The sequence below is a fragment of the Scomber japonicus genome, chromosome 19 (assembly GCF_027409825.1).
Source record: "Scomber japonicus isolate fScoJap1 chromosome 19, fScoJap1.pri, whole genome shotgun sequence".
Classification (NCBI taxonomy): Eukaryota; Metazoa; Chordata; class Actinopteri; order Scombriformes; family Scombridae; genus Scomber; species Scomber japonicus.
In genome coordinates this window covers 25,828,808-25,855,713 of record NC_070596.1, presented here as the reverse complement: position 1 = coordinate 25,855,713, position 26,906 = coordinate 25,828,808, and the positions used below count along the sequence as shown (strand labels likewise).

Here is a 26,906-nt window from a genome sequence, read left to right as displayed (position 1 = left end):
TTTAACAGTGTAAAAAAGAGGAGTGTGCCAAATTATCACCAGACACATTTATCACCGACGCTGCGGGTAACTGGCAGTTTCGGCTTTGGTGCCAAGTGAAACTTTTTATACCACAACAAGAACAGCGACCATTAGCTGAATGTTTGACTTGGCTCCAGGGTCATAACAAACAAGTTCCCAGTCAGCTTCTTTATTAGTTTTATGACTGAAATCTGTACACGTGTACGCAGCGGCTTGTCGAAAGTCAAACAATCCAGGTTCAAAATACACACACACAAAAAAAAGCTATGTAAATATTTGATCTGAATGCATTCAACATGTTTTCAGATATTAAAGGATGACTTCGCAGATTTTCAACCCCAATATAAAAGCCAAATCCAAATTAGAAATATAGTGTGAATATTAACAGCAGTTGTTCATTTTCTGTGTCTCTGGGGTGAAGCTGCAACATCTGCTGTTCTTCTGGAGCCAGCGCCGTCATATTACATGTACGGTGACGCATTCAGGGGAAAAGAAGAACTACAGGAAATTTCAGCTTTGATTTTTTTAGTTTCAAGCTGATTTTTTTCTGTCGTGGTGCGTTCAAGGACGGTCGGTGGTTAGAGTCTCAAAACAGTCCGTCTACCATGTTAAGCTAGCGACGGGGGAAAAGCAGACACTAAAGTATCTTGCTGCTAAATACTTTTAAAAATATCAGCATATTTGGAAGAAAGCTAGTTTTATGATATGAAGTTAAATATAATGCAGTGGGGAGTTTGGAGGAGGAAGCGACCACCGCAGTGACGTTTCAGCCAAACTTTAACTGCTGAGTTTCTACGTGATTTTGCAGACAATGAACTGAAGAATTTGTAGCGTCATGTGGAGAGAAAAGCTGAATTTCAGACAAATGAACAACTAGCTTAACAGTATAATGTCGGAGCAGAGATGTAGCGTTACTATGACAACTTACCAGGCCGATTGTAGCGCTGTGGAATCAAACAGAGTGGAGGAGATAGCGACCATGCGAAGCCGAAAGAGAGACAGGACAGGACTGTTTACTGACAGAATATTATATCAGACTTTAACTTTAAATACAAAACTACAGCGACTGTGTTTTACTGTTAACTTAAGCAGCTGCATTGAGCTTGAGAACGATCCTGTCTCAGTTCCTCGAGGTCTAAAATAGGCAAAAGAAACAATTTGTTAGTTTGCAGTTTTTCACCATGTCATCATGATCGTTTCCCAAACCAATTTTTTGACTGCGTACCAGCAGCTCTGACAGTGTTTAACGCTTAGTAGGTTTACACTGATACACGGTTTATTTTATAGTGTAATGTAATATTATTTAGACAGGGAGGGATAGTGCACAATAAAACATTAACCTTGTATAAAGCAAAGAGAGATGCATTGTACCAGATCCCTGGGCAGGTAATATATAAAAAGACCATGTCATTAGATTTTACATTATCATCCCCATATCTCCTAATAATGATTCATAAATTTGTGCAAAGTTGCAGAAATAAAATGATCAGGACAGTCATTCCCACATCCTAAAACAGTTCAGAAATATGTGCAAATTATACATTTAGTGTAATTAAATTAAATAGGTACAATGCTGCACATCCCAAATCCTGACCCCCCCCCCCCCCACACACACACACACACACACTAAATCACAAGTTTGCAGTGATAGTATCCAACGTTTTCTGTAGCATGAAAAGGTTTGTAAATGTAATGATCCGTGCACACTAGTACGATATATCCAGACTGGATGAGAGGTTTTATACATGACAATAAGCCTGATTAAAGAGATATAACACTTTGTCTCTACTCACTCTGCTACATCTTGCGTTCTGTAAACTCAGCAGCTGATTAGATGGGACTGAACGCAATGCATTCTGGTAGTTGTAGGATTCCTCCTTTAAGAGCGATACACGGACTCTACAACCTTTTTCTCAGGTTTCTCTCACTTACTCATAGAGCAACAATTTCAAAAAAATAATTGCACATTTCTTCCACCTTCCACCTTCCACTAAGTTGACCTAGTTTGAAGAAATCAACATATTCTCAGTGGTGAAGTTTCACTTTAAAGATGCATAAAACTCTACAGTGTACCTTTTAATATCTGTACTGTATAATACTGTTACTTTCTCATTGAAGTGAATGGGAAACTGTGTCCAAACTTTACTTACTTACTGTTCATAATTCTGCACAATGAAGCTCAAATTTCCAAGTAAAGTCACAAAAACTTGACATTTTTTGAGTGGAGGTGGACTTTTAAAAAAAACTTCCCTCTGTAGGTTAACTTTACTGTGATTTGTCAGTTTCAGTCTCAGCGTGTGTATAAAACAGGAGCAGTGTGAGTCATATGCTTTGATGGTAAACTCCTACCTGCTGCTCATTCACTGAGAGCATCAGTTAACAGAGAGAGATTTACATGTGAATACTGCTTTATGCTGTTAATGGAGGCAAATGTAAATGTCAGGTCTCTATATGTCAGGTGTCTATATATGACTAACCCTAACCTCTCCTCGTAAAGGAAATGTAAAGTCATTTTAACATCTTGCTGATAATCCTTTAACCCTCCTGTTGTCCTCGAGTCAAGGAAGGAAGGAGGGAGGAAGGAAGGAGGGAGTGAGGAAAGAAAGGAAGGAAGGAAGAAAGGAAGAAAAGGAGGAAAGGAAAGAAGGAAGGGAGGAAGGAAAGGAAGGAAGGAAGGACGGAGGAAAGAAGGAAGGAAGGAAGATAGGAGAGAGGGAGGAAAGAAAGAAAGGAAGGAAAGAAGGAACAGTCAAAACAGAAGGGTCAATTTGACCCTGGAGGACGAGAGGAAGGTTAACAGGTGTATTCAGAGCTACTTCCATACATACATTTTATATACTTTAATTGACTTTGAGGGTTTTTGTGCTGGTCTATACTGCACTATAGTTATAATAATAATACTGTAATACTATATATTATATGATTAATACACCACTTTTAGATGTAAACTGATCAATACTTTAGCTTTAGCTGCACATTATTTGTCACAATTAGAAACTACTGTTATTTTTTTATCAATGGAAAGACCTAAAACTAATCAATAGACATAAATTGTATTATTTTGATAATCAATAAGTGGTTTTATGTCCTTATTTGGCAGCGAAAGTGCGAAATTCATTGATTCCAGTTCATTAATTATAAAGATTTGCTATGTTTCTTGATGTATGTGATTTTAAATTGTATATATTTGGGTTGTTATCGGCATTTTTCACTATTTTCTGACATTTTATAGACTTATAAACACACATACACTCACCTGATGAACAGTACAAGTGCTCGAGTTAGACAAATGCAAATTACCTGAATATTAATATTATCCTTATTACTTTTATCTTTATTATTAATTTATTATTGCATTACTTTAACCTTTATTTATGCCCCCCTTTTATTCTGAAATTGCATTGTGTTTTATATGCAATGACAATAAATAAATATCTATATCTATCTAAACAATGAATCAATTAATCAAAAAAAATTGAAATATTGATCATTCACCAGCAGCTGACAGATAACACATTTCTCAGTTACTTCATCCTCCTCCTCCTACTCCTCTTCCTCTTTCTTCCTCCTTAACTCTTGATATTATACTTCTCTGTCCTCTATGACTGTCTCTCTCTCTCTTTCACTGTCTTGCCGTTTCATCTTTCTCACCCCGCTCTTCATTCCTGTCTGCTTTTGTTCCCTCCATCGCGTTTCTTAGATCTCTGTGTTTAGCGAAGGAGGTATGGGGCAGACAGGGCAGCTGCGTGTCGAGGCATGTCGGAGAGGAATCACGCTGCGGTAATTCGTAGTAATGGCACAGGCCAAGTGGAAGAGCGGCAGATACATCATGATGTAATTCTGTGTTTTGGAAGTATAATCTGGTGGTTTTGTCTCTTAGGAGGAGCAGCGTCCATCAGATGGTCACTCCACCACTTTGGCTGCATTGATATTATATCCCAAAGTGCTCTAAATCCTTTCTATTTCATTTCTTTTTGTCTCCAAGTGACGTAAATCAAGACAGAAGTGTGAACAAACTAAATCTGATTATTTTCCTATCAGATCTGGGCCACTTGCATATGTGGTTCTAGATCTGATTCATCTCTCGATAAGCCGATACCGATGTAAAAAAAAACGCAACAGATCGAAATTCATGTGTTTTTTTTTTTTTTTAATGTCTCATTTCTCTTCACATATCACCGGCCATCATCATTCAGTGTTTGTGTCGTCTGGCAACCGCCACAACAAATAATCCTGGATCCGGAGCACAGCCATGACTGCTATGTTTATAGTCTGCTATTGTTTTTATTCTTGTACGCATGCAGCCCACATTTCAATTAAACCTGTGCGTGATGTGTCATTTAAGGACATAAGCGATGTTCAACACTGGATACTGAATACTTTATGACTAATATGTCACTAACAATATGAATATGAACTATCAACACAAGAGCAGTTTGAGTAATAAAGGCTTGTAGTCTTTGGTCCGCTGCCATGAAATGTTTTCCAGACCAGAGCTGTTCACTACTATTTTCTAATCTGTCAATCATTTTCTCGGTATATTATCATAAAATTATGAAAACTATAGTTTCTCAAAGCCCAAAGTTATATCCTCCAGTGTCTTGTATTGTCTAAAACTCAAATATACTCAATTCACTGTCATAGAGGACTAAAAGAAATCATAAATTATTCACATTTGAGAAGCTGGAAGCTGCAAACTAGGACTTTTTTTTCTTAAATAGCTACTCAAAATGGTTTATACTGACTATCAAAATAGTTGCCAATTAGTTTCTTGCTAATCTGCAGCTCTAGTTCAAACATTCATGGCTCATGTTCCCCTTCAGGATGAATCGGTGTCTCGTTGGTGAGCCTCTGACTCTTCATCAGGTCAAAATGTTACTTTAGTTTATGAGCAATTATCTTCAAAACTGATGCTAAAAAGGCTAAAACTGAAATGTGGTGAACATGGTAAACATTAACTTACACCTGCTTAGCATTAGCATGTTAGCATTTAGGCCTGCAGCTAATAATTATTTTCATCATAGATTAATCTGCCCAATATTGTTTCAATTAGTCATTATGCTTTCAAATGTTTAGTTTTGTCTGAACAACAGTCCAAAACCGAAAAAGATATTCAGTTTATTGCCACAGACGATAAAGAAAACCATAAAGTAATGACATTTTAGAAGCTAAAACCAGCTAATATTCAGTGTTTTTGCTGGTTAGCATTAGCATATTAGCATTCAGGCCTGTAACTAATAATTATTTTCATTGTAGATCAATCCGCCCAATATTGTCACTATGCTTTGAAATGTTTTGTTTTGTCCAGACAATGAAGAAGATGAAGAAAACCATAAAGTAATGACATTTTAGAAGCTAAAACCAGCTCATATTTTATGTTTTTGCTTAGAAAATGACATAAATGATTATTTGAATATCAAAATAGTTAAGTTCCTGTTGATTGACTAACAGACTACCGGGCTAGCATTGCAGCTCTGTTAGCATTGTCACTGTTAGCATGTTAGTATGTTGACGTTAACATTTAGCTCAAAAAGCAGTTATCATGGATGTTGACTCTTAGTTTTGTTACTTGTGAATTTGGAGTGACTTGATATAAGCAGAACATGGATCTTTTTAGCTACATTTTCTATTTCACACTTAAGTTTCTTCAGAGCTGTGTCAGTTCTAGGTCACTGTAATGTTTTTGTTATTAGCTTTAGCTCATGAGGGTCTCATTGAAACAGACCAAGTCAAACTAATCTGCTTGTTCATGAATCACAACCTGATTTCCACTGAACTTTGTGGACGTCATTTAAATAAAGACTTCTCAGTAAATCTAATGTTTCCTGGTATTTGCTCTGAACATATGTCTGAGACTAACAGATTCAAATATGCTGACCAGTGTTGGATCAAATAACATCTCTCTCTCTCTCTCTCTCTGTCTCTCTCTATCTCTCTCTCTTTCTGTGTTTTTCACTCTTGTAATAATAAAAGTATGAACTTCACTCTCAGCCTCTGCTCCTGGCTCCTAAAAACAGGAAGTTTGAGCTTCTTTTGATGTGGTTCAGAGTTTATTTGGGCAGCGGCCCACATTGTCTCTTAGAAATTCAAAACTGGAATTTTTAACTGACGTATTGTTGACACAGCATGACACACAAAGGTCTCCGGGTTTCAGATCTACATCGTACCACAAACTCCTACTTTAAATCTGAGATGGAAATTCTTCTGTGCTGCAGATTCTCAAGCTGAGAAAACATGTTTTAGCAAGAAGCATCTCTCTGAACATATCCTCTTGTGTCTTGTGTGTCTTTTCCTTTTAGTGTAAAACCTCCTCCTGTCAAGACCAATCCGTCCAAACGTCACCGGGACCGTCTGAATGTAGAGCTGGACCGTCTGACCAGCATGCTGCCCTTCTCCGACGAGGTCAGAGGTCGCCTGGACAAACTGTCGGTGCTCCGGCTTCAGTGTGGGGATACCTGAAGGTTAAGAGTTACTTCCATGGTCAGTGACTTCAGATAATTGTGGTTTCAAATCTATAAAGCTGCAACGATCGGTCGATAAGTCAATGAAGTTCATCGACTGAAAATTAACTACAATTCTGATCATTTTAGTCATTTTCAAGTACAAATGCCAAATATTTGCTGGTTGCCGCTTCATGCAACATGAGGATTTTACAGTTTTCTTCATCTTCTGTGATGATAAACTGAATGTTTTGGGGGTTTTGAGTTCTCGGACGGACAAACCAAGATGTTTGGGTCTGTCAGAAATTATGAAAACAATCGTTAGTTGCAGCTCTGGTTTGTTTGCTCTGGTCTGTATCAGTGGATGAGATGGTAGACGTTCATTCTTCTCATTGGTCAGATGAGTGTAAACACAGGAAGAAGGTCCTCTGGCCAGATTGAACGTTCTTGGTTGTGCTAGTCCACGTCGGACCTCTGCAGCTATTGTACTGTTTCACAAATGATTGTTACTTTCCGACTGCAGAAATGAGCGAGTCCTGCAGTCCTCTTGAAGGCCCATTCATGGGTAGAAAGTATGGGTTTGGTGAGTTTGAGCTGAGTTGGATCACGTTCCCACTACAAACAAACCTAGTTAGTAGGTGCGTAGTTTCGGACCAGACTGAGATCACCTCCTCAAAAGGCTCTAGTTTGTTTGCTCTGGTCTGTAACCACAGGAAGAAGCTCCTCTGGCCAGATTGAACGTTCTTAGTTGTGCTAGTCCATGTCGGACCTGTGCAGCTATTGTACCATTGCACACATGATTGTTACTTTCCGATTGCAGAAATGAGCGAGTCCTGCAGTCCTCTTGAAGTTGAAGGCCCATTCATGGGTAGAAAGTATGGGTTTGGTGAGTTTGAGCTAAACAGCTGAAGTAGTTTGGTCCGATCAAGGGACTCTGCACAGATTTTTAGGTCTGCACCACATTACAAATACTGTGTGTTCAGAAACAAATCGCTCCAAGGAAGAAAAACGAAGAGTCTGATTCAACCGGACTAAAAAGAACAGCTCTGAAAATGCCCTAAGAGTAAAAATGAAAGGATAGATTCACAATATAAGACAGAGATGAACATTGAAACCTGTTTTTCTTGCTGTAATCATTCCTCCTGTTATTACTGACCATTAGAAAATCCCTTCATAATGCACTTACAATGGAAGAGATGGAAGACTAAATCCACAGTCCTCCTTCTGTGCAAGTTGATATGAAGCTAATATGAAGCTTCAGCGTCCAAATGAGTCAAATCTTCATCTTCTATGTTTCAACGTTACAGTGTTTTTAGTAGCAAAGTCTTTTTGTTACTATACTTCCTCCACAGCTCAACAGGAAACACTAAGAGGGAATCTGATGCTATAAAAGACTGTAAATGTGTCAGATATCACTTGATATGACTAACTCACACTGCTGAAGCTCAATAGAAGCTGATCAGAGACTTTTAAATGCATTTAGTTCATCTAGAGATACAAACACATAGAGATTAAATGATTTATCAGGACATTAATAAGCAACATTTTACAGATACATTAATAGTTTTTAGTCCTTTTCTTGTCTCCAGGTTCAGTTTGAAGCTTTTCTTGTTCTTTTTGTTACTATACTATACTATACTAAAGTTTTTTTGTTACTATACTTCCACCACAGCTCACCAGGGAAACACTAAGAGGGAATTGGACTGTAAATGTGTCAGATATCCACTTCATATGACTAACTCACACTGCTGAAGTTCAACATAAACTTCACATCTACTTTTAAATATACTCAAAATGAGCATGGATGGGTTTTATCCCTCATCACTTATATTGTTAGAGAATCTGGAGGAAATATTTTAATGATGAGGAGGAATGATTAAAGCAAGAAAAACTTGTTTCTATGGTAATATGGACACCTGACTACTTTTAAGTTTTAACCCAGACTTGGGAAAAAAAACACAACCTAACATATTAGTTACACAGAAAAATGTCAAACGAAACTTGATTATGTGTGTGTGAAATATTGAAAGTGAGAGACAGTGTGAGGCTCTGTGTGTGTGTGTGTGTGTCAGGTGTGTAAATGTGCTGCTCCAGACATTTTTGTGGCTGAGCTCAGAGTGTTTAAGGGTGTCAGAGAGGCAACTTGACACAGTGAATAATGAATAGTTGGCTGCTGGGAGGGAAACAGGAGAGTGTGCCGCGGGGCAGATGGGAAGTCTAGGCAGAGGAACATGAGACTGTAGCAGCAGCAGGAGCAACAACCTTTAACAGTGAGGTCCTTATTCTGCTGCTGATCAACTACAACTCTATACCACACACACACACACACACACACACACACACACACACACACACACACACACTCACACACACTGTCAAAGGTGGAAGCTGATTGAAGGCACTGTCATATTATAGCTAAGTGAATGAATGTGTGTTTCAGCCGCTTTTGGATTATAAGTAACTGTTTTTACTGATTTTAACACTAGCAAGCTCTCTCTCTCTCTCTCTCTCTCTCTCTCTCTCTCTCTCTCTCTCTCTCTCTCTCTCTCTCTCTCTCTCTCTCTCTCTCTCTCTCTCTCTCTCTCTCTCTCTCTCTCTCTCTCTCTCTCTCTCTCTCTCTCCCTCTCCCTCTCTCTGTCTCTCTCCCTCTCTCTCTCTGACTCCCTCTCTGGCTCACCCTCTCTCTCTCTCTCTGTCTCTCTCTCTCTCTCTCTCTGTCTCTCTCTGGCTCACCCTCTCTCTCTCTCTCTCTGTCTCTCTCTCTCTCTCTCTCTCTGTCTCCCCTTCTCTCTCTCTCTCTCTCTCTGACTCTCTCTCTCTCTCTCTCTGTCTCTGTCTCTCTCTCTGTCTCCCCTTCTCCCTCTCTCTCTCTCTCTTTTTTGTGCCTCTCTGGTTCTGCTATCAGCTTGCCGATCGCCGATGGAGCGGAGGGGTGGGGTGGCGGTGGGGGGTAGGGGCCAGTGAGGGTGGGTTGCAGTAGGAGGAGGGCCTGGGGCTCTGAAACACTGTGGCACGACATGAGGGCTCCTGACAAGGATGTACAGATGTTTGTGAACGGTGACGTTTGATTTGAACACGCTGTATAGCTTAGCATTAGCCTACTGCTAACTTACCACCATTGCTAGCATAGAAACAGAGATACACTGAAGCTACGATGCAAAAACCTCCTTAAAAATGAAGATTATGCACTAAAACATATCCATCTTAACATAAAGGTTACAATAAGTTAGAATGAGATGAATTTTTAAACATTTCGTAGTGAAAATGAGAGTAAACATTGTTGGATTGGCTCCATTTTTTCGAGGCCTATCAGATGAAGACGGTATCTTCTTGCCCACGAAACACGTTATCTCAACCTCAACTTTGATGTTTGGCTCAACCCGACATCACACACAAGCTGTCGTCAAACACCACCGTCGTCTTGGATAATGTCAGTTAACGTGCGTCACACATGAGCGAGAGAGAGAGAGAGAGAGAGAGAGAGAGAGAAAAGCAATAGATGGACGTCAGAGGCGACGCTCCTTTGTGAATTAACACCTGCTGTTTTTGACAATGAGGAGCTGTTTTCTGCTTTTATATATGTTTATATTGATAAAGCAAATAAATACAGTATTGGTATTGTATGCTATCTGTGCTGTGAGACCAAAGTACAGCGAACATTGGAGGATAGAAGCAATTTTTATGGCTAATATTGTTGGAGGAATTGGTTTGGAGGAGTTTAGAATGAGGATTTCTGTTTGTATTTTGTGAGTCATTAAATAAATATTAACATAGCACAGAAAGTAGGGAAATTTATGTTTGGTAGATTATTTCTTTGTTGTAACAATGCTTCTTAGCAATAAATCTTATACTGTTGGAAAGGCTGTTTATTTAGCTTTTTAAATGGAGACACATTTGTAAGGGATGAGCAGTAGAGCTGAGTATGTGGGTTGCGCCCGCGAAAAATTAGCCAAACTTCTCTCTCACAGTTTATTCTGCTAATGACTCTTGTTTGGTGGAATAGACTTCTGAAGCCCGAAGAAACCAGGAAACCAGACATATTAGCAATTTAACAATTTATTCATTTAATGTGCATTTCAAGTAATAAACGAGAAAAATAAGTGAAATCCTGCTGCTATAGTTTGTTTACATTAAAGCTGCAGTTGGTAACTTTGAGGAGAGAGAGGACTTAGCATCAAATTCGAAGAAGTACAGCTTTCAGATCCCTCCCCCTCCCTCTCCGCTGCACTCCTACCCTGCCTCCAAAGTCCCTCCCCCAGAGGAGGCTGACATGCGCGACCACGTGCACGCGATCGGTAATACATGAGCTACACTCCACACAGCTAGATATAAAACGCTTTACAGTGACTTTCACATGGCTATACCTTACCTAGAAACTCGGAGATATGAGCTTGACGGAGCTGAGGAGGAAGGGGGAGTGGCCTGTGAGGAGGAAGGGGGAAGGGCCTGTGAGGAGGAAGGGGGAGGGGCCTGTGTGCGTGAGCAGTGATTGACAGCTGTCAGACACTCCATCAGACACAATCCTGGCTCTGATTGGGTCTTGTTGTCTGGCCGCGGTGGATTCTGGCAATTTGCAGTAGGAGCAGTAGGCGGGGCTAAATGAGCCTGGTTATTTTTTTTTTTACAGATTACTAGTTTCATGTAATGCTGTCTTTACATAGTGACAGTACTTTTATAAGACTTACCAACTGCAGCTTTAAAGAGACAGGAGCTTTAAACGGCTTGTTTCAGACAGAGGCTGAACTGAGGAGGCATGCAGGCTCTAAATAATGACATTTCAGTTGAGCCCCAGACTTAAAAAGTAAACCCTGTGTAATGTGCAGAATTTGTCGTTTCTAACTGATCTTTTTACCTGGAAAACATGCAGAAGAAGTGGAAGGACTTCTTAAATCCCTGAGTGGGGACTGCTGTATCCCCCCTTCAGCCTGCGTACAGCCCCCAAAATCTCCTGCAATAAGCGAGTAAATAACAGCAATCTCTTCTGTGCCTGAGAGGCGAAACCGAGGGCTGAAGAAGTCTAATATTCCTCAGTGCTGCTTGTAAACCTTAAAATGTACCCTATGAAATGTTTTATTGTAAATAGGATTGTTTTTAAAGTGAGGCGGACCTGATGCATCTTAGTGACAGATTTACTGGAGCTCCTGTAGGATTGTCTTTATTATTACCATTTCTGAGACAGAGTGGTGGAGATAGTATGAGATTTGCAGGGAGGTGGACTTAGAGCCAAAAACAGGTTTCAGGTTTCAACAGTGCTTTGTTATCACATTTGGGAACTACATGATACATCCTGTTCAAATAGCTTGTTATTGGCTTGATTAAGCTCCAGTTTCTATTATGTCTTATCTACTTGCTGGAAGGAACAGAGCTTTTTTTTTTTTTTTTTTTTTTGTTCCTTTAGGGCTTTAAAATATATAAAGTGGTGATACTAAATCATCTTGACCCAGATTTGCTCACGCAGTACAGAATCTAATATCGGTGAGCCTGTTAGTTTTTACTTCAGTGGCCCATGAAGAGTTTTATAGTATAGTATCTGACCTCTTTTAACCCTTGTCTCGTCCTCCCGGGTCAAATTGACCCCGTCCGTTTTGACTGTTCCTTCTTTCCTCACTTCCTTCCTTCTTTCCTTCCTCCTTCCCTCCTTCTCTCTTTCCTTCCTTCCTCCCTCCTTTCTTTCATTCTTTTCTCCCTCCTTTCCTTCCTCCCTCCTTTCCTTCCTTCCTTCCCTCCTTCTCTCTTTCCTCCCTCCCTCCTTTCCCCTTTCCTTCCCTCCTTTCCTTCCCTCCTATCCTTCCTTCTCTCTTTCTTTCCTCCCTCCTTTCTTCTTTCCTCCCTCCTTCCTCCCTCCTTTCTTTCCCTCCTTCCCTCCTTCCTTCCTCCTTTCCTTCCTCCCTCCTTTCCTTGACTCCAGGACAATAGGAGGGTTAACCTTTGTGTTGTCCTCCTGGGTCAAATTGACCCCGTCTGTTTTGACTGTTCCTTCTTTCCTTCCTTCCTCCCTTCCTTCTGTCCTTCCTTCCTTGCTCCCTCCTTCCTTCCTTCCTCCCTCCCTCCTTCCTTCCTCCCTTCCTTCTGTCCTTCCTTCCTTGCTCCCTCCTTCCTTCCTTCCTCCCTCCCTCCTTCCTTCCTCCCTTCCTTTTTTCCACCATCCCTCCTTCCTTCCTTCCTTCTGTCCTTCCTTCCTCCCTCCTTCCTTCCTTCCTCCCTTCATTTTTTCACCCTCTCCTTCTCTCTATCCTCCCTCCCTTCCTCTTTTCCTTTCCTTCCTTCCTTTCTCCCTTCCTCCGTCCTTTCCTTCCTTCTTCTTTCCTTCCCTGTTGATATTTAAGTCCAAATGTTTAAAAGTACTTGTGTTTCACCTTCCGACCTGAAATGTGGGCTTTTGTTTTGGGCATGCATCTCTAGCTGGTTTGTTTATAACACACACAGCTGATCGTAAACAGGTACGAGGGCCATGCATGGAAGTCCTGACTAATATTAACATTCATATCATGTCTAAATAAAGACAGTTTATTTGTCTAATGGTAGGAATTGTGATGATTTATCAGGGAATAACTTAAGGAAATGAAAATAAAATACATGTCTTTGCATAGTACAGTAGTTGACCTATCTGTAAGTCCCGCCTTCAAACACGATGAGCCAATCACAGTGCGTATAGCCATTCCCATACACTCGGACATTCTCTAAACTTCTCTAAACTCTCTTAACTTATCTTTAATAGCCGAGATAAAAAAGGTTGGCAAACGTTATGCTGAATGATTCAATGTAAGTACTGTAGCATCAAACTAATGGAGAGACTTTCTCAACAATAAAATGATTAATATATCCCTCCAGTGAGTAGTTTAGACCCTTTTAGTGACTTCTAGGTGATATCTGATCTTTCTGTCTCCAAAAATCATCAATAGCCTCCTGCGAAATGTCTCCTACTGTGACACCTGCCATAGCGCCTGTCACTGAATGTTGATTGTTTGTCCGAGTGAGTGGAGGGGGGCGGGGCTTAGCCATATAGGTCAATTAGGGACAAAAGCTGATTCCCCATTTGGTAAAACAGTTGATTTTCAGATCAGTGGTTAAGGTTAGAGTTAGGAGAAGTCTGCAGGGAATTAATGTAAGACTATGTAATGTCCCCAAAAGTGACCTAAGACAACAAGTGTTTGTCATAAGGCTAGTTTTGGGGACAAATTTGAGACTTAAGACCAGTTAATTCAGGACAAAAGCCATGACTTCAGTTAATTAAATGCTGATTTTTGGGTCAGATGTTATTGTTAAGGTCCAAGAAATGAATGGAAGTCTATGTAATGTCCCCAAAAGTGACCTAACATAACATGTGTTTATTATAAGGCTACTTTTGGGGACACATTTCAGATTTAAGACCACTTAATTGGGGATAGTTGGCTAAGTCCCGCCCTCAAACGCGATGAGCCAATCACAGTGCGTATAGCCATTCCCATACACTTGGACATTCTCTGCCTGCACATCCATTGAAATGCAGAAAGTCAGTTTTCGTTTGGTTTTATGAGGTTTTTCTGAGATTTTAAGTTTAAAAATAGTCAAACGGTGTTCATGGGGTACATGCAACTCTGACACAAGGTATCCTGAGAGGCTGGGCGACGGGCTTGTAACTGAAGATGAGTAGTTTAGACCCTTTTGGTGACTTCTCGCTTCTAGATGATATCTGATCTTTCTGTCTCCAAAAATCATCAATGGCCTCCTGCAAAATGTCTCCTACTGTGACACCTGCCATATAATAGCGCCTGTCACTGAATGTTGATTGTTTGTCCGAGTGAGTGGAAGGGGGCGGGGCTTAGCCATATAGGTCAATTGATCATAATTAGTATACTTAATTTTCTATTATCTAGAAAAGAAGATTACAGTGGACATAGAGATACTATTACTAACTTCAGCATCTAATATTGATTTAGTGAAAGCATGATTCTTCTTTATTTGACAGTTTGGAGGATTTAATTTACAGATCTTGTCCATTATTACTGTATTAACTCAGATTTATTAAGACCTCTCGCTGGCCTCCTGTATTTCTCCTAATTCTCCGTCTAATCTTCGGCAGCCGTTTCCTCTGATTGTGGAGGATGTTTGTTCAGGGAGGAATAATGGGACAAACAAAGGCTCAGAAACAACACTTTCACACAGTCCTCACGCAATCTTTGATGCCCTCTTTAATTCATTGTTGGGAGCTTTTTTTTTTTAAATAGGTTGTTACATGGAGAGAGAACAAAAACAGGGAAGTGCTGTGGTCCGATCCGACTCGTTGTCGTAGTTACAGTGTGTAAGATGAAAACACAGCTCTTGTTTGACTCTGAAACACTCGTCTGTTTACTGTCATCCATCATTAGGTTTTCCTCCAGCTATGTTTTTTTAACCACAGCTGAACATGAAAGTGAAAGTGTCTATTCATGTTCAGACTATAATTGTATTACAATTTTTTTCATTTATCTCATCATAAATTTAAGCTTCTTTGAGAGGAGGTGTCGCTTTAAGACAGCAAAACAAATACTCATCATCTCTCTTTCTCTTTCTTTCTTTCTTTCTTTCTTTCTCTTTCTTTCTTTCTCTTTCTTTCTCTTTCTTTCTTTACAGAAAGAAGGGAGGAAGGAAGGAAGGAGGGAGGGTGGAAAAAAGGAAGGGAGGAAGGAAGGAGGGAGGGTGGAAAAAAGGAAGGGAGGAAGGAAGGAAGGAAGGAAGAAGGAAGGAAGGAAAAGAGGAAGGGATGAAGGAAGGAAAGAAGGAAGGAAAGAAGGAAGGGAGGAAGGAGGGAGGGGAGGAAGGACAGAAGGAAGGGAGGAAGGAAGGAGAGAGGGAGAGAGAAAGGAAAAGAGGAAGGGATGAAGGAAGGAAAGAAGGAAGTGAGGACTGGAGGAAGGGAGGAGAGAGCGAGAGAGAAAGGAAAAGAGGAAGGGATGAAGGAAGGAAAGAAGGAAGGGAGGAAGGAAAGAAGGAGGGAGGGGAGGAAGGAAAGAAGGAACCCTTCATAATGTTAACACTAAGATCTATACAGCCTTGCTAGATGTGTTCATTTGCTGCATAAAGTGAGTTATTATAATAGAGAGTGAGTATAAATATAGATATGAAGAAGTAAAGCTCTGATGTCAAAATAAAAGATTAAGCTGTAAGTTGGAGGAGATGAATTTAAACTAACACTCATTTAAAGCGTTGCCGTGTCTCTGTGTCATTAAACTCTTGAGTCTTGTTGCTTAAATCAACAAAGTGAAAGAAGCTGGTCAGAGCTGCAGGTGAGGTTTGACAACATTCACACCTGCACCAAAGTTTATTTTGGCTGCTTGACAAAAAAAATGTTCTTATCAAAACTAAATCTGCGGTATTGGTCAGCTCAGTTTATATAAAGGTTGATGTCAAAATAAAAGTCCTTTATCATTATCTGATCGCTGTTATAGTTTGAAATGCTGCCTATATGAACACATGAAGTTCAATTTTCCCAGGTTTGGTAGCAAAAATTCAAACATGTATTTTAAAGTTTAAAGGGTTTAAAATTAATGTTCTCTTGTCTCGGTATCTCTCATGAAATCTTAATCTCTCTTTTTAACTTCCTTTTAACAATCTTAATCTCTCTCTTTCCTTTGATCCATGTAACCCATCACACTGGAGAGCTCCTAGAATAATCCCCTCTGAGGGTTTTTTCCACTTCTCAGACATATTTTATGTTTATATGTGTATAATCTGAATCATTTGTATATGTGTGTAAATTTAAGGGGATAAAAAAAAGATAAATGAATGTATGAACTATAATTAAATACAGAGAAGAGAGAATATAACAACTTCTGAAGCTCCTTTAATTAATATATTGTGTGCATCGTTTAGTGCTGTAGATTGTTTTGTCTGGCTGTGTGTGTGTGTGTGTGTGTGTGTGTGTGTGTGTGTGTGTGTGTGTGTCTGCATTGGTCAGCTCAGTCTATATAAAGTCTGATGTCAAAATAAAAGTTCAATAAAATGTAAATGCCGCCTGTGAACACTTGAAAATGTGTTAACAGGTATTTAAACTTTAGTTAGAAGTTTAAAGTTAACATTTAAAAAAATATATAAATAATTAAAATTAGAATATAAAGAATATAATGTGCAAAGAGTCTGGCATTAATTCTAGATTTAAGATGACAGAATTTTTTTTTAAAGCTCGGGTGAAGTTTCTAAAGCTCCTCTAATTAATATATTGTGTGCTGTAGGTTGTTTTTGTCTGGCTGTGTGTGTGTGTGTGTGTGTGTGTGTGTGTGTGTGTGTGTGTGTGTGTTGACGTCAGCCCTGCAGAAACACACACTCAGGGCCTCAGTAAAATAGAAGAACTCACATCTAGAGCAGAGGTTCGTCTTTTATTCGACCTCTCTGAACGAGTCCCAGGTGATGCTGCTGCTGCTGCTGCTGCTGCAGGGTTGGAGGTTACCATGGTGAGCCCTCTCTCGCCGTAGCAACAGGTCGAGGAAGTATAACACCACAGGGAGGGAGGGAGGGAGTGGAGGGCAGCGAGCGGGCTGTTCATGTCTGCTTCCTGTGTTTGTCGATAACGAGGGGTGAAGGAGGTCGCGGCGAGGTCAGCTCTGTCATTAACTCGGCCTCCAGCTGCATTTTCCTGCCTGATAAATCTGTGTCTGCTCCGCTGAGTCATAAACAGGCCAGAGATGCTGAGCGCTGGATACTGTATGCTCGAGTCTGCAAACACACACACACACACACACACACACACACACACACACACACACACACACTTGCTGCTTCATTTTGACATGTGTGTATGTTAAAATGAGTATTTCAAGAGACTTAAAAATGGTGGAAGATACCTTTTAAAGAAGCAGAAAAACAGCATGTTTCGGGTTTGGTGTTGATTGTGTTGGGTGGGAATCTGTTTTAATGAGAAAGATCTGCTCAGAGAATATTTTGGGAGTGCTCGCTGTGTGTGTGTGTGTGTGTGTGTGTGTGTGTGTGTTTTGGTGCAGTGTGTGTATATTTGCACACCCCTCGAGGCCTCTCACACAGACCACACACCTCGAAGCGAACAACAGATGGCTGAGCCGAGGCTGCAGCCGCGTCCCTGCTGACAGAAGACAGTAACACACTGAACAACCTCCTCCTCCTCCTCCTCCTCCTCCTCCTCCTCCTCCTCCACCAGACAGACTTAAAAGACCAATTTAGCCTCAAGCAGTAAAAACATTCTTGTAATGGGAGTGAGACCATCCCAGTTTTCCCACCGTAGTTTCCTCATTTTTGGGGAGTTTTCTGGGAATTAGATGGATGACGCCTCCACTTCCCGCTATGTGAAGGGAAGCTAAAATATCGCAGTTTATGGGAACTGTCATCTTGCTTGTGTGACATGATTTGCAAACAGAGTGATGGGACCGGGACCAGCCCCCCCCCCCCCCCCCCCCCCCCAGACCCCCCTAAATTTGACTAACAACCTCCCTTCCCCTGAAAACCAAGGAAACCTAAAGCTGGAGTATGATCAGAAATAAAAATGATCTAAAATGAGAGAAATCATCTCAAAACTTAATATGGACTTTTATTTTGTTGAATTTGGGCTATTTCCCATCTGCTAACATGAAAAGGGGGATTAATGACCTCTACTGCAGCCAGTCAGCAGGGTGCGATCCAGATGTTTTGGCCTCACTTTTGGGACGCTGTCATGTCATCCCATCTTTTAAATATAATCTATGTTACAGCAGCCTCACAGAGTCTCTCTCTCTCTCTCTCTCTGTGTATCTCTCTCTCTTTCTCTCTCTCTCTGACTCTGTGTATCTCTCTCTCTCTCTGACTCTCAGTGTCTATCTCTCTCTCTCTCTCTATCTGACTCTCAGTGTCTCTCTCTTTCTCTCTCTCTGACTCTGTCTCTCTCTTTCTCTCTCTCTGACTCAGTGTCTCTCTCTCTCTTTCTCTCTCTCTCTCTCTCTTTCTCTCTCTCACACAGAATTTGAATGTTTTAATCTCTCAGTTAAGTCTTCACCCCCTCCTTCTCCCGACTCTTTTTTGGCGAGGTGTGCTGACTCTGCGTGTGAACCCTTCTTCCTCGAAAAAAAAAAAGTCCACAGAGCAGAGAGAGGAGAGAGAGGAGAGAAAGGAGAGAGGAAGAGGAAGGGAGGCAGGAAAGGATGGAAGTAGAGGCCAGATTACAAAGTTCAGGTTCTGTAGTTTTAAACTGTTGGAAGACAAGTTAAACTGTCCCATTTGGTTTTTAGCCCTTCACATCAGTTCACACATTGCTGGGTTTGTCAGTGTCGCGTTGAGCTTAATGCTTGGCGACACGGTGATGTATTACACCGATTGAAGCAGGTCCCTTGAGTTGGTCACAGCTCAGCCTGTAACAACAAACCGGGGATTGTTTCACAGTCGTGTCTGAGTTGGAGAGTTGGAGAAAGCAGCTCTAGACCCGAGATGTCAAGGCAAATTCCTGGGTTTGCAGGGGGGAGACGAGAGGCAGACCCAGTGGGTTTGTTTGAAAAAAAAACAAACCCACTTGGGGGGTGGGGGGGAGTGGGGGGTAGGAGGAGGGAAGTGTGTTAGCGTGCCATAGAGTCATTACTGTAAGGAAAGGAAAGGAGGTATTGCTGACTAAATGCCAGTGATCACAGATTAGATTACACAAAATACATCTTAGAAATACTTTTTTTTCTCTCCTTTCTTTTCTTTTTTTTAACACAGAGAAAGAAATGCTGCTCTGTCCTGTTGGGAGTAAAATAAAACTGCAGGAGCAACTTTAGAAACATTAAATTCTCTCTTTTTCAGTTCTGACTCATTTGGATCGGACTGCTTCATAACATCTGCAGAGCTGCAATGATTCACTGAGTAGTTGGTTGATGATCAATTACTTTTTTTAGTCACTTTTTAAAGCAAAAATGCCCCAAAATATGGAGTATTTTATAGTTTTCTTTGTCTTTAGTGATGCTTTTGGGCTGTTTGCCAGAAGGAACAAGACAATTGAAGATATTTAACTATATTAACGAGTTGTTTTAGTCGAAAATGCCTCTTGCTAAAAAGAAGAAGAGACACCTGCACACTGTGTTCACCTGCAGGTATCCGCTACTTTAACCCTCCTGTTGTCCTCAGGTCAAGGAAGGACAGGAGGAAGGAAAGGAGTAAGGAGGGAGGAAAGGAGGATGGAAGGAAGGAGGGAGGAAAGGAGGATGGAAGGAAGGAGGGAAGGAAGGAAGGAAAGAGGGAAGGAAAGGAGGAAGGAAGGAGGGAAGGAAGGAAGGAAAGAGGGAAGGAAAGGAGGAAGGAAGGAAATGAGTAAGGAGGGAGGGAGGAAGGAAGGAAGTAGGGAAAGGAGTAAAGAGGGAGGAAGGAAGGAAGGAAGGAAAGGAGGAAAAGAGGGAGGGAGGGAGGAAGGAAGGAAGGAAAGGAGTAAGGAGGGAGGGAGGAAGGAAAGGAGTAAGGAGGGAGGGAGGAAGGGAGTATGGAAGGAGGAGGGAGCAAAGAAAGAGGGGAGGAGGGGAAGAACGAAGGAAAAATTAAAGAAAGAGGAAGGAAAGAAGGAACAGTCAAAAGAGAGACGGGGTCAATTTGACCCGGGAGGACGACAGGAGGGTTAAGGTCTATAGTACGTGGCTGCTTCATGAACACACCTCGCACAAAGAATCAGGAGTGTTTTTAATCAAAAGTCAAACATGCCAAAAAAAAGAATATTGCAGCTTCTCAAATGTGAGGATTTGAAGCTCTTCTGCGTCAAACACCACAACATAATTACTTACTTAATCCTCTTCTCTCCCTGTGGAACATCAGCCTGCGAACATCTGCTTCCATCTTCCATGTTGTTCCTCGATCCAACTCAGATTAGCTGTTTTTCTCCGCCAGGTTGTTTTTGGCCTCCTTCGTTTCCTCCGTCCAGGTGGAGTCCATCTCAGGGCTACTTTAGGAATGCGGTCCCGGTCTATTCTGAGGATTTGTCCGAGCCGTTAAATGTTTAATTTTCCAGCATCACATTACGACAGTTTGTTGAGATGTTTTCTGGCCAAAAGATGCAGCGACGTATCTTCCGGAGACATCCACGGTGGAGGAATGTATTGATCTTCTTTTGAAGTCAGCTGCAGCTTTCTGAGCTGTGCAGCAGAACTGTTTCCACGTTGCTGTTACACAGTCAGGTCTTTGTTTTTAGGGTTTACTGCGTTGTCAAACATGAGACTGAACTCACGGTTGATGAGACAAAACATTTGGAAATGTCACCAGCAGCTTTTTAAAAATCCAAAAAGCTGCATTTATCACTATTTTCTGGTATTTTACAGACAAACTTCTAAGGAAGGGCAGAAGGAGGGAAGGAATGGAGGGAGGAAAGAAGGGAGGAAGGAAAGAAGGAAGGAAGGAAGGGATGAAGGAAAGAAGGAGGGAGGGAGGAAGGACGGACAGAAGGAAGGGAGGAAAGAGAGAAGGAGGGAGGGAGGAAGGAAGGAATGGAGGAAAGAAGGAAGGAAAGAAGGAGGTAGGGACGAAGGAAGGAAGAAAGGGGGTGGAGGAAGGAAGGAAGGAAGGGAGGAAGGGAGGGAGGGAGGAAGGAAGGAAGGGAGGAAGGAAGGACGGAAGGGAGGAAAGAGGAAGGAAAGAAAGAGAGAAGAAGGAAGGAAGGAAGGAAGGCAGGCAGGGAGGGAGGGAGGGAGGGAGGGATGAAGGAAGGAATGAAGGAAAGAAGGAGGGAGGGAGGAAGGAAGGACAGAAGGAAGGAAGAAAGGGGGGTGGAGGAAGGAAATCTCTTAAGGAATAACGTAAATAAGTGTGTCTGCAGCCTGAAACATTCACAACAGTTTATTATTTGATGATTTTCTACCACAGATACTGTAAATGCTCTCATGTGTTATTGTGCTACTTCCTGTTGATGCTCATGAAGAAGAAACGTCCGCCTGCATTCAGCTCGTCGGACGTCGTCGCTTATACTCGATCTGTTCCACAAATAAACCAGAGAGACATTAGCAGGATGCAGCAAAGCAAAGCCACATGCAGCCAGTACACAACAGTTATACTCGTGTTTACTGCTGGATGTTTGCTGCCTCTCAGAGTCGGTCGCACCACGTAGACATGTTGAGTCTTCTCGATGTCATTTTAACGACATTCGGTGACTTTGAAGAGTTGGACGAATTCTGGTTGAAAGAAAAGGGAAAACTAAATGACGTCTTTATGTGGCTGTTGAGAGGACGACTATTCACTATTCACTCCTGTTGTCCTCAAGTCAAGAAAGGAAGGGAGGAAGAAGGGAGGAAGGAAAGGAGGAAGGAAGGAGGAAGGAAAGAAGAGGGAAGGTAGGAAGGAAAGGAAAAGAGGAAGGGAGGAAGGAAAGAGGAAAGAACGAAAGCGAGAAGGAGAGAGGGTGGAAAAAAGGAAGGAAGGAGGGAGGAAGGAAGGACAGAAGGAAGGAGGGAGGGTGGAAAAAAGGAAGGAAGGAAGGAAGGAGGAATGAAGGACAGAAGGAAGGGAGTAGGGAAGGAGAGAGGGAGGGAGAAAGGGAAAGAGGAAGGGATTAAGGAAGGAAGTAAGGAAGGAGGGAGGAAGGAAGGAAGGAAGAAAGGGGGGTGGAGGAAGGAAAGAAGGAAGGAAGGAATAATTACATCTTGTCAAAAGGTCTTTGGCGGTTCGGGGAGGTTTTTGTCACCGAGGGAGACATCAATCAATCCTGAGCAGCAGCAGCAGGAAGACAAACCCCCCCCCTCCCCCTCCTCCCCCCTTCCATGGTGGTGAATGATAACGTCCACTGAGACTGATAAGGCTGATTAGTTTGATGAAGTGATGAAACTGTGAAGTCTGGGTGGTGATGGGACGATGGGGCGACACACAGAATGACAGCATGAAAGCACAGAAGGCAAAAAGAGAGAGAGAGAGAGAAAAAAAGAAAAAGACAGCTGTGAAATGATAGGCTGACAGCGGAGGTGTGTCCTTGTGCTATTGGATGGATGTGACTGGCTCCTTTATTATGAATGAGCATGCTTAACACTCCTGTTGTCCTCGAGTCAAGAAAGGAAAGGAGGGAGGAAGAAGGAAAGGAGGAAGGAAGGCAGGAAGGAAGGAAGGAAGGAAAGGAGGGAGGAAGAAGGAAGGAAAGGAGGGAGGAAGAAGGAAGGAAAGGAGGGAGGGAAGAAGGAATGGAGGAAGGAAAGGAGGGAGGGAAGAAGGAAGGGAGGAAAGGAGGGAGGAAGAAGGAAGGAAGGAAGGAAGGAAAGAGAGGAAGGAAAGAAAGAGAGAAGGAGGAAGGACAGAAAGAATGAAGGAAGGAAGGGAGAAAGAAGGAAGGGAGAAAGGAAGGAAGGGAGGAAGAAGGAAAGAAGGAAGGGAGGAAAGAAAGGAAGGAAGGGAGGAAAGAAAGGAAGGAAGGAAGGAAGGAAGGAAAGAAGGAAGGAAGAAAGGAAGGAACAGATGGGGTCATTTTAACCAGGGAGGACGACATGAAGGTTAAGAGACGAGGCTCAAAATAGCTTCAGTTCTTCCCACTTAGATGTTTCTAGTAGTTAGCTTAGGATATGAAAGACGGCATTTTTACACCATGAAGTTATGTGCACGGTTAGTTAACGTCCCTCCAGTAGAGTCAGAGGGAGCATACAGTGTTGATTATGTTTTTATGATATTAATAAACAGCATTTTCTGGTACCCATGCAGTGTTTGAGAGACAGGAAGTGCTATTTCTCTACTTGAGTTCTTGTCATATGGTAGTTTTTCATATGAGTGTTAGGTAATATACTCCAGTAAATGGTAAAATAGGAAATGAGCTCATAATCTGGTATGTGTAGTAATGACATAAAAGCTCTAATGGTCACATGACTTGATGTACTGATGTACTATGAAGGGAGAACTTAAGCAAAAACTCGGCTAATCAAGACCAGGCTTATTATAGTAAACTAAAACTAAAACTAAAACTGAAACTAGCAGTAATAAAAAAAGAAGTAGTTTACTGAAATAAAAAATAAAATAAACAAAACTAAGTCAAACTAAACTGAATTGCAGATAAAAATCAGCTTTTTTTGGTCATTTTGTTTCTTCCTTTTTACTGTTTCCTGTTCAGTTTGACTTCTTCTAATACCTGGAAAACTAAAAGTAAGACTAAAAAGAAATAAAAACGGAACTAAAACTACTTAATCGGAAATAAAAAAAACAGAAATAAAAAAACAAACTGAAAAACTAAATGAAAAACTAATAAAAACTATAATAACCCCGATACTTTTCGACCAGTTTGGGACATTTTGTCTTCATCCTCTTCATTTTTCTTGGTTTACATATTTTTACCAGACTTCAGTTCAGTATATTTCACTTTTCTGTCCTTTTGAACTTCACATTTTCTCCCTGGAGGCAGCTTCAGATGTTAAAGCTCAATCTCTGCTCGGACTATGACACAGAAAACACAATGAAAAACATCAAAGTATTATTTTGGCTGAATAGTTTGTTGTTGTGTGTTGCAGCGGCGCTCCAGAAGAACGTGAGGTCGGCTCCTCTCGTCCCTCCGAACGGCAGCAGAAACGGACAATCTGTGTCTCTGGATGGAGTCAGCTTCTCAGAGGGAGATCTGCTTCTTCAGGTACGGAAACACCAAAATTATCCATCTATAAAATATCTATATGAGGAAACCTTCTACAGTGCTGCATGCTGCATATGATAATTATATATTTAGAAAGTAGAACTGAAGTGATTCATTATAAGATGATTAGTTAAAACCGTTGACTGTATAAAATAAATGGACGTAACATCCGTGACGTCACCCATTGGTTTGTGGACTGCTGCTGGGAAGCCAATAGTTTCTAATCTAGGCAGCGCCATCTTGAAAATTTCAGGTGCATGCTGGGAAAAATAAAAACACGGATTCTACTTATATAGGCATGAGGCGGGGCCATGGGCGGAGCGGGGAGGTTGCTATGGTTGCGAACGCTGGATCTCGAGGACATTGGTCAATCAGGACGTAGCCACGCCCTAATGCATACCCTGCTTTATCGTCTAATATAAAATCAGGGAGGCCAAAATGTCCCAAATGAACATCATACTGCATTGAAGAAGGCTTTAAACTAGCGATTGAGACCATAAACACATTTTGAAAACGTTTACTGAGGTTAGAAATCAAGTGAGAAGTTGGTGAATTCTCCATTGACTTGTATAGAGACGGTCGCCCCCTGGTGGCCTTTTGATAGAATGCAGTTCTAAGTTACTTCCACGTTGGCCTCATTTCAGAGGACCAGAACTCCCCGCCTGGTTAAAACATTTCAATTCAATTTCCATTTTGTGAATTTCAAATAAAAGATGTATTTCCTCATTGAAGTTTTCTTAAAAATATAGTTAAAATCTTGTCTCTCTCATCTCGTCTCGTGACCTGAGTGTATCGTCACACCGTATTATCCTCACATGCTTTGTCGTCGTTATCCCTCTAGGCGCTGCATGGTTTCGTATTGGTCGTGACGACTGATGGCACCATCTTCTACACGTCCTCCACGATCCAGGACTTCCTGGGCTTCCAACAGGTATCACTGTAAATATCTCTCTCTGTGTGTACTGTTCTGAGAGTTAAAATGTTAAAATGTGAACTCATCCCTTCTTCTGTTTCTCCATCATCAGTCGGACGTGGTTCATCAGAGTGTGTACAATCTCATTCACATGGACGACAGAGAGATGTTCAAATGTCAGCTCCACTTTGCCTTCAACCCCAGTGAGACCGACTCCAACATGAGAACTCAAGGTATCAATCTCTTAACAATATCTGCTGTTAAAAGTTTTTTCTAGTCAGTCTTAAATCAACAATCAGGAGCCCAAATGAACAATAAAACCAGTTTTTCTGGCTGTAATGATTCCTCCTGTTCATACTGACCATTAGAAGATCCCTTCTGCATTTATAATGGAAGTGATGGAGAACTAAATCCACAGTCCTCCTTCTGAAGCTAATATGAAGCTTCAGCGTCCAAATGAGTCAAATCTTCATCTTCTATGTTTCAATGTTACAGTGTTTTTAGTAGCAAAGTCTTTTTGTTACTATGCTTCCACCACAGCTCAACAGGAAACACTAAGAGGGAATCTGATGCTATAAAGACTGTAAATGTGTCAGATATCACTTGATATGACTAACACACACTGCTGAAGCTCAATAGAAGCTGATCAGAGACTTTTAAATGACACACTGTGGATTTAGTCCTGCAGCACTTCCATTGAAAGCACATTTGAAGGAGATGCTAATGAACCCAAAAGGCAGATATCTCCATAAAGAAACATGTTGTTTTTCTGCAGATACCCAGTCTGGCATTAGAGCCCTGAGCAGCTCTGAGAGTTTCTTGCCTCAGTACATCCCTCCAGAAAACTCCTCCTTCCTGGAAAGAAGTTTCTGCTGCCGCCTTCGCTGCCTGCTGGACAACACCTCTGGATTCATGGTACCAAAATCAAACCGTTTGTTCAACAAGAGTAAGAGTGAGAGTGTGCGGCATCAGGTTTATTGCAAAATAAGTTTGGATTTAAAAGGATTTGGCCTTGATGCTGTGCTGCATAATAATTAAGATATAGAAGGTTCCCTTCTTATTTCCTTCCTTCCTTCCTTCTTTCCCTCCATCTTTATTATGATCCAGCCCACATGAGATCAAATTGGTCTGTATGTGGCCCTTGAATGAAAATGAGTTTGACACCTCTGGTCTAGACCTTCTCTATGTGTAAAGTGCCTTGAGATAACTTGATTGATTGATGCCTACCTGTTTAAATGTCTCCTTCCCCTTCAGGCTCTAAACTTCAACGGGCGTCTGAAGTACCTCCACCTGCCGGAAAATACAGGAGCCGGTGGGACGTTGGTTCCTCCACAGCTCGCTCTCTTCGCCATCGCTACTCCTGTGCAACCTCCTTCGGTCATGGAGATCCGAACCAAGACCCTCATCTTCCAGACTAAACACAGGATGGACTTTGCTCCCATGGGCATCGACACCAGGTAGGTCTTTACATTTCTTTCTAGACTGATGATGAGAAAAATGAGGTTGGTTGGCAAAATGACTCGGCTGTAACTTTATGTAATTTGTGATTTTTTTTAATTTTCAGAGGGAAGCTGGTTTTGGGTTATTCAGAGATCGAGCTGGTCACAACAGGATCTGGCTATCAGTTCCTCCACGCTGCGGACATGATGTACTGCGCTGACAATCACCTCCGAAGTGAGTTATTCTACAAGACAAGTACAAGTCTTTTTGTTGGTTGGTGAAAACTAAAATTGTGTTGGTTGTGGTTTTGTCCTCAGTGATGAAGACCGGAGACAGCGGCTTCACATTTTTCAGGCTGTTGACCAAAACGGGACACTGGTTGTGGGTTCAGGCTTCTGCCAGGGTCGTCTTCAAAGGAGGGAGACCGGACTTCATCATCGCTCGCCAGAAAGCCCTAACGTAAGCATCGGCTTTGTATCTTAAAGTCTCTCAAAATCTTCTTCTTCTTCCACTGCAGCTTCTTCTTCTTCTTCTTCTTCCACTGCAACTTCTCCTTCTCCTTCTTCCACTGCAGCTTCTCCTTCTTCTTCTTTTT

At 41.5% G+C, this 26,906-nt stretch overlaps 1 protein-coding gene across 1 annotated transcript in view; it reads left to right on the top strand.

Annotated features, from left to right (window-relative positions):
- LOC128380732 (aryl hydrocarbon receptor-like) overlaps positions 1 to 26,906 on the top strand; it is a 39,574-nt gene that overhangs the window by 4,162 nt on the left and 8,506 nt on the right. Inside the window, 9 exon segments of the mRNA XM_053340612.1 lie at positions 6,321 to 6,468; positions 6,471 to 6,501; positions 23,843 to 23,958; positions 24,800 to 24,889; positions 24,984 to 25,104; positions 25,647 to 25,786; positions 26,126 to 26,328; positions 26,436 to 26,545; positions 26,629 to 26,770. Coding sequence (XP_053196587.1) covers positions 6,321 to 6,468; positions 6,471 to 6,501; positions 23,843 to 23,958; positions 24,800 to 24,889; positions 24,984 to 25,104; positions 25,647 to 25,786; positions 26,126 to 26,328; positions 26,436 to 26,545; positions 26,629 to 26,770 — 1,101 coding nt within the window.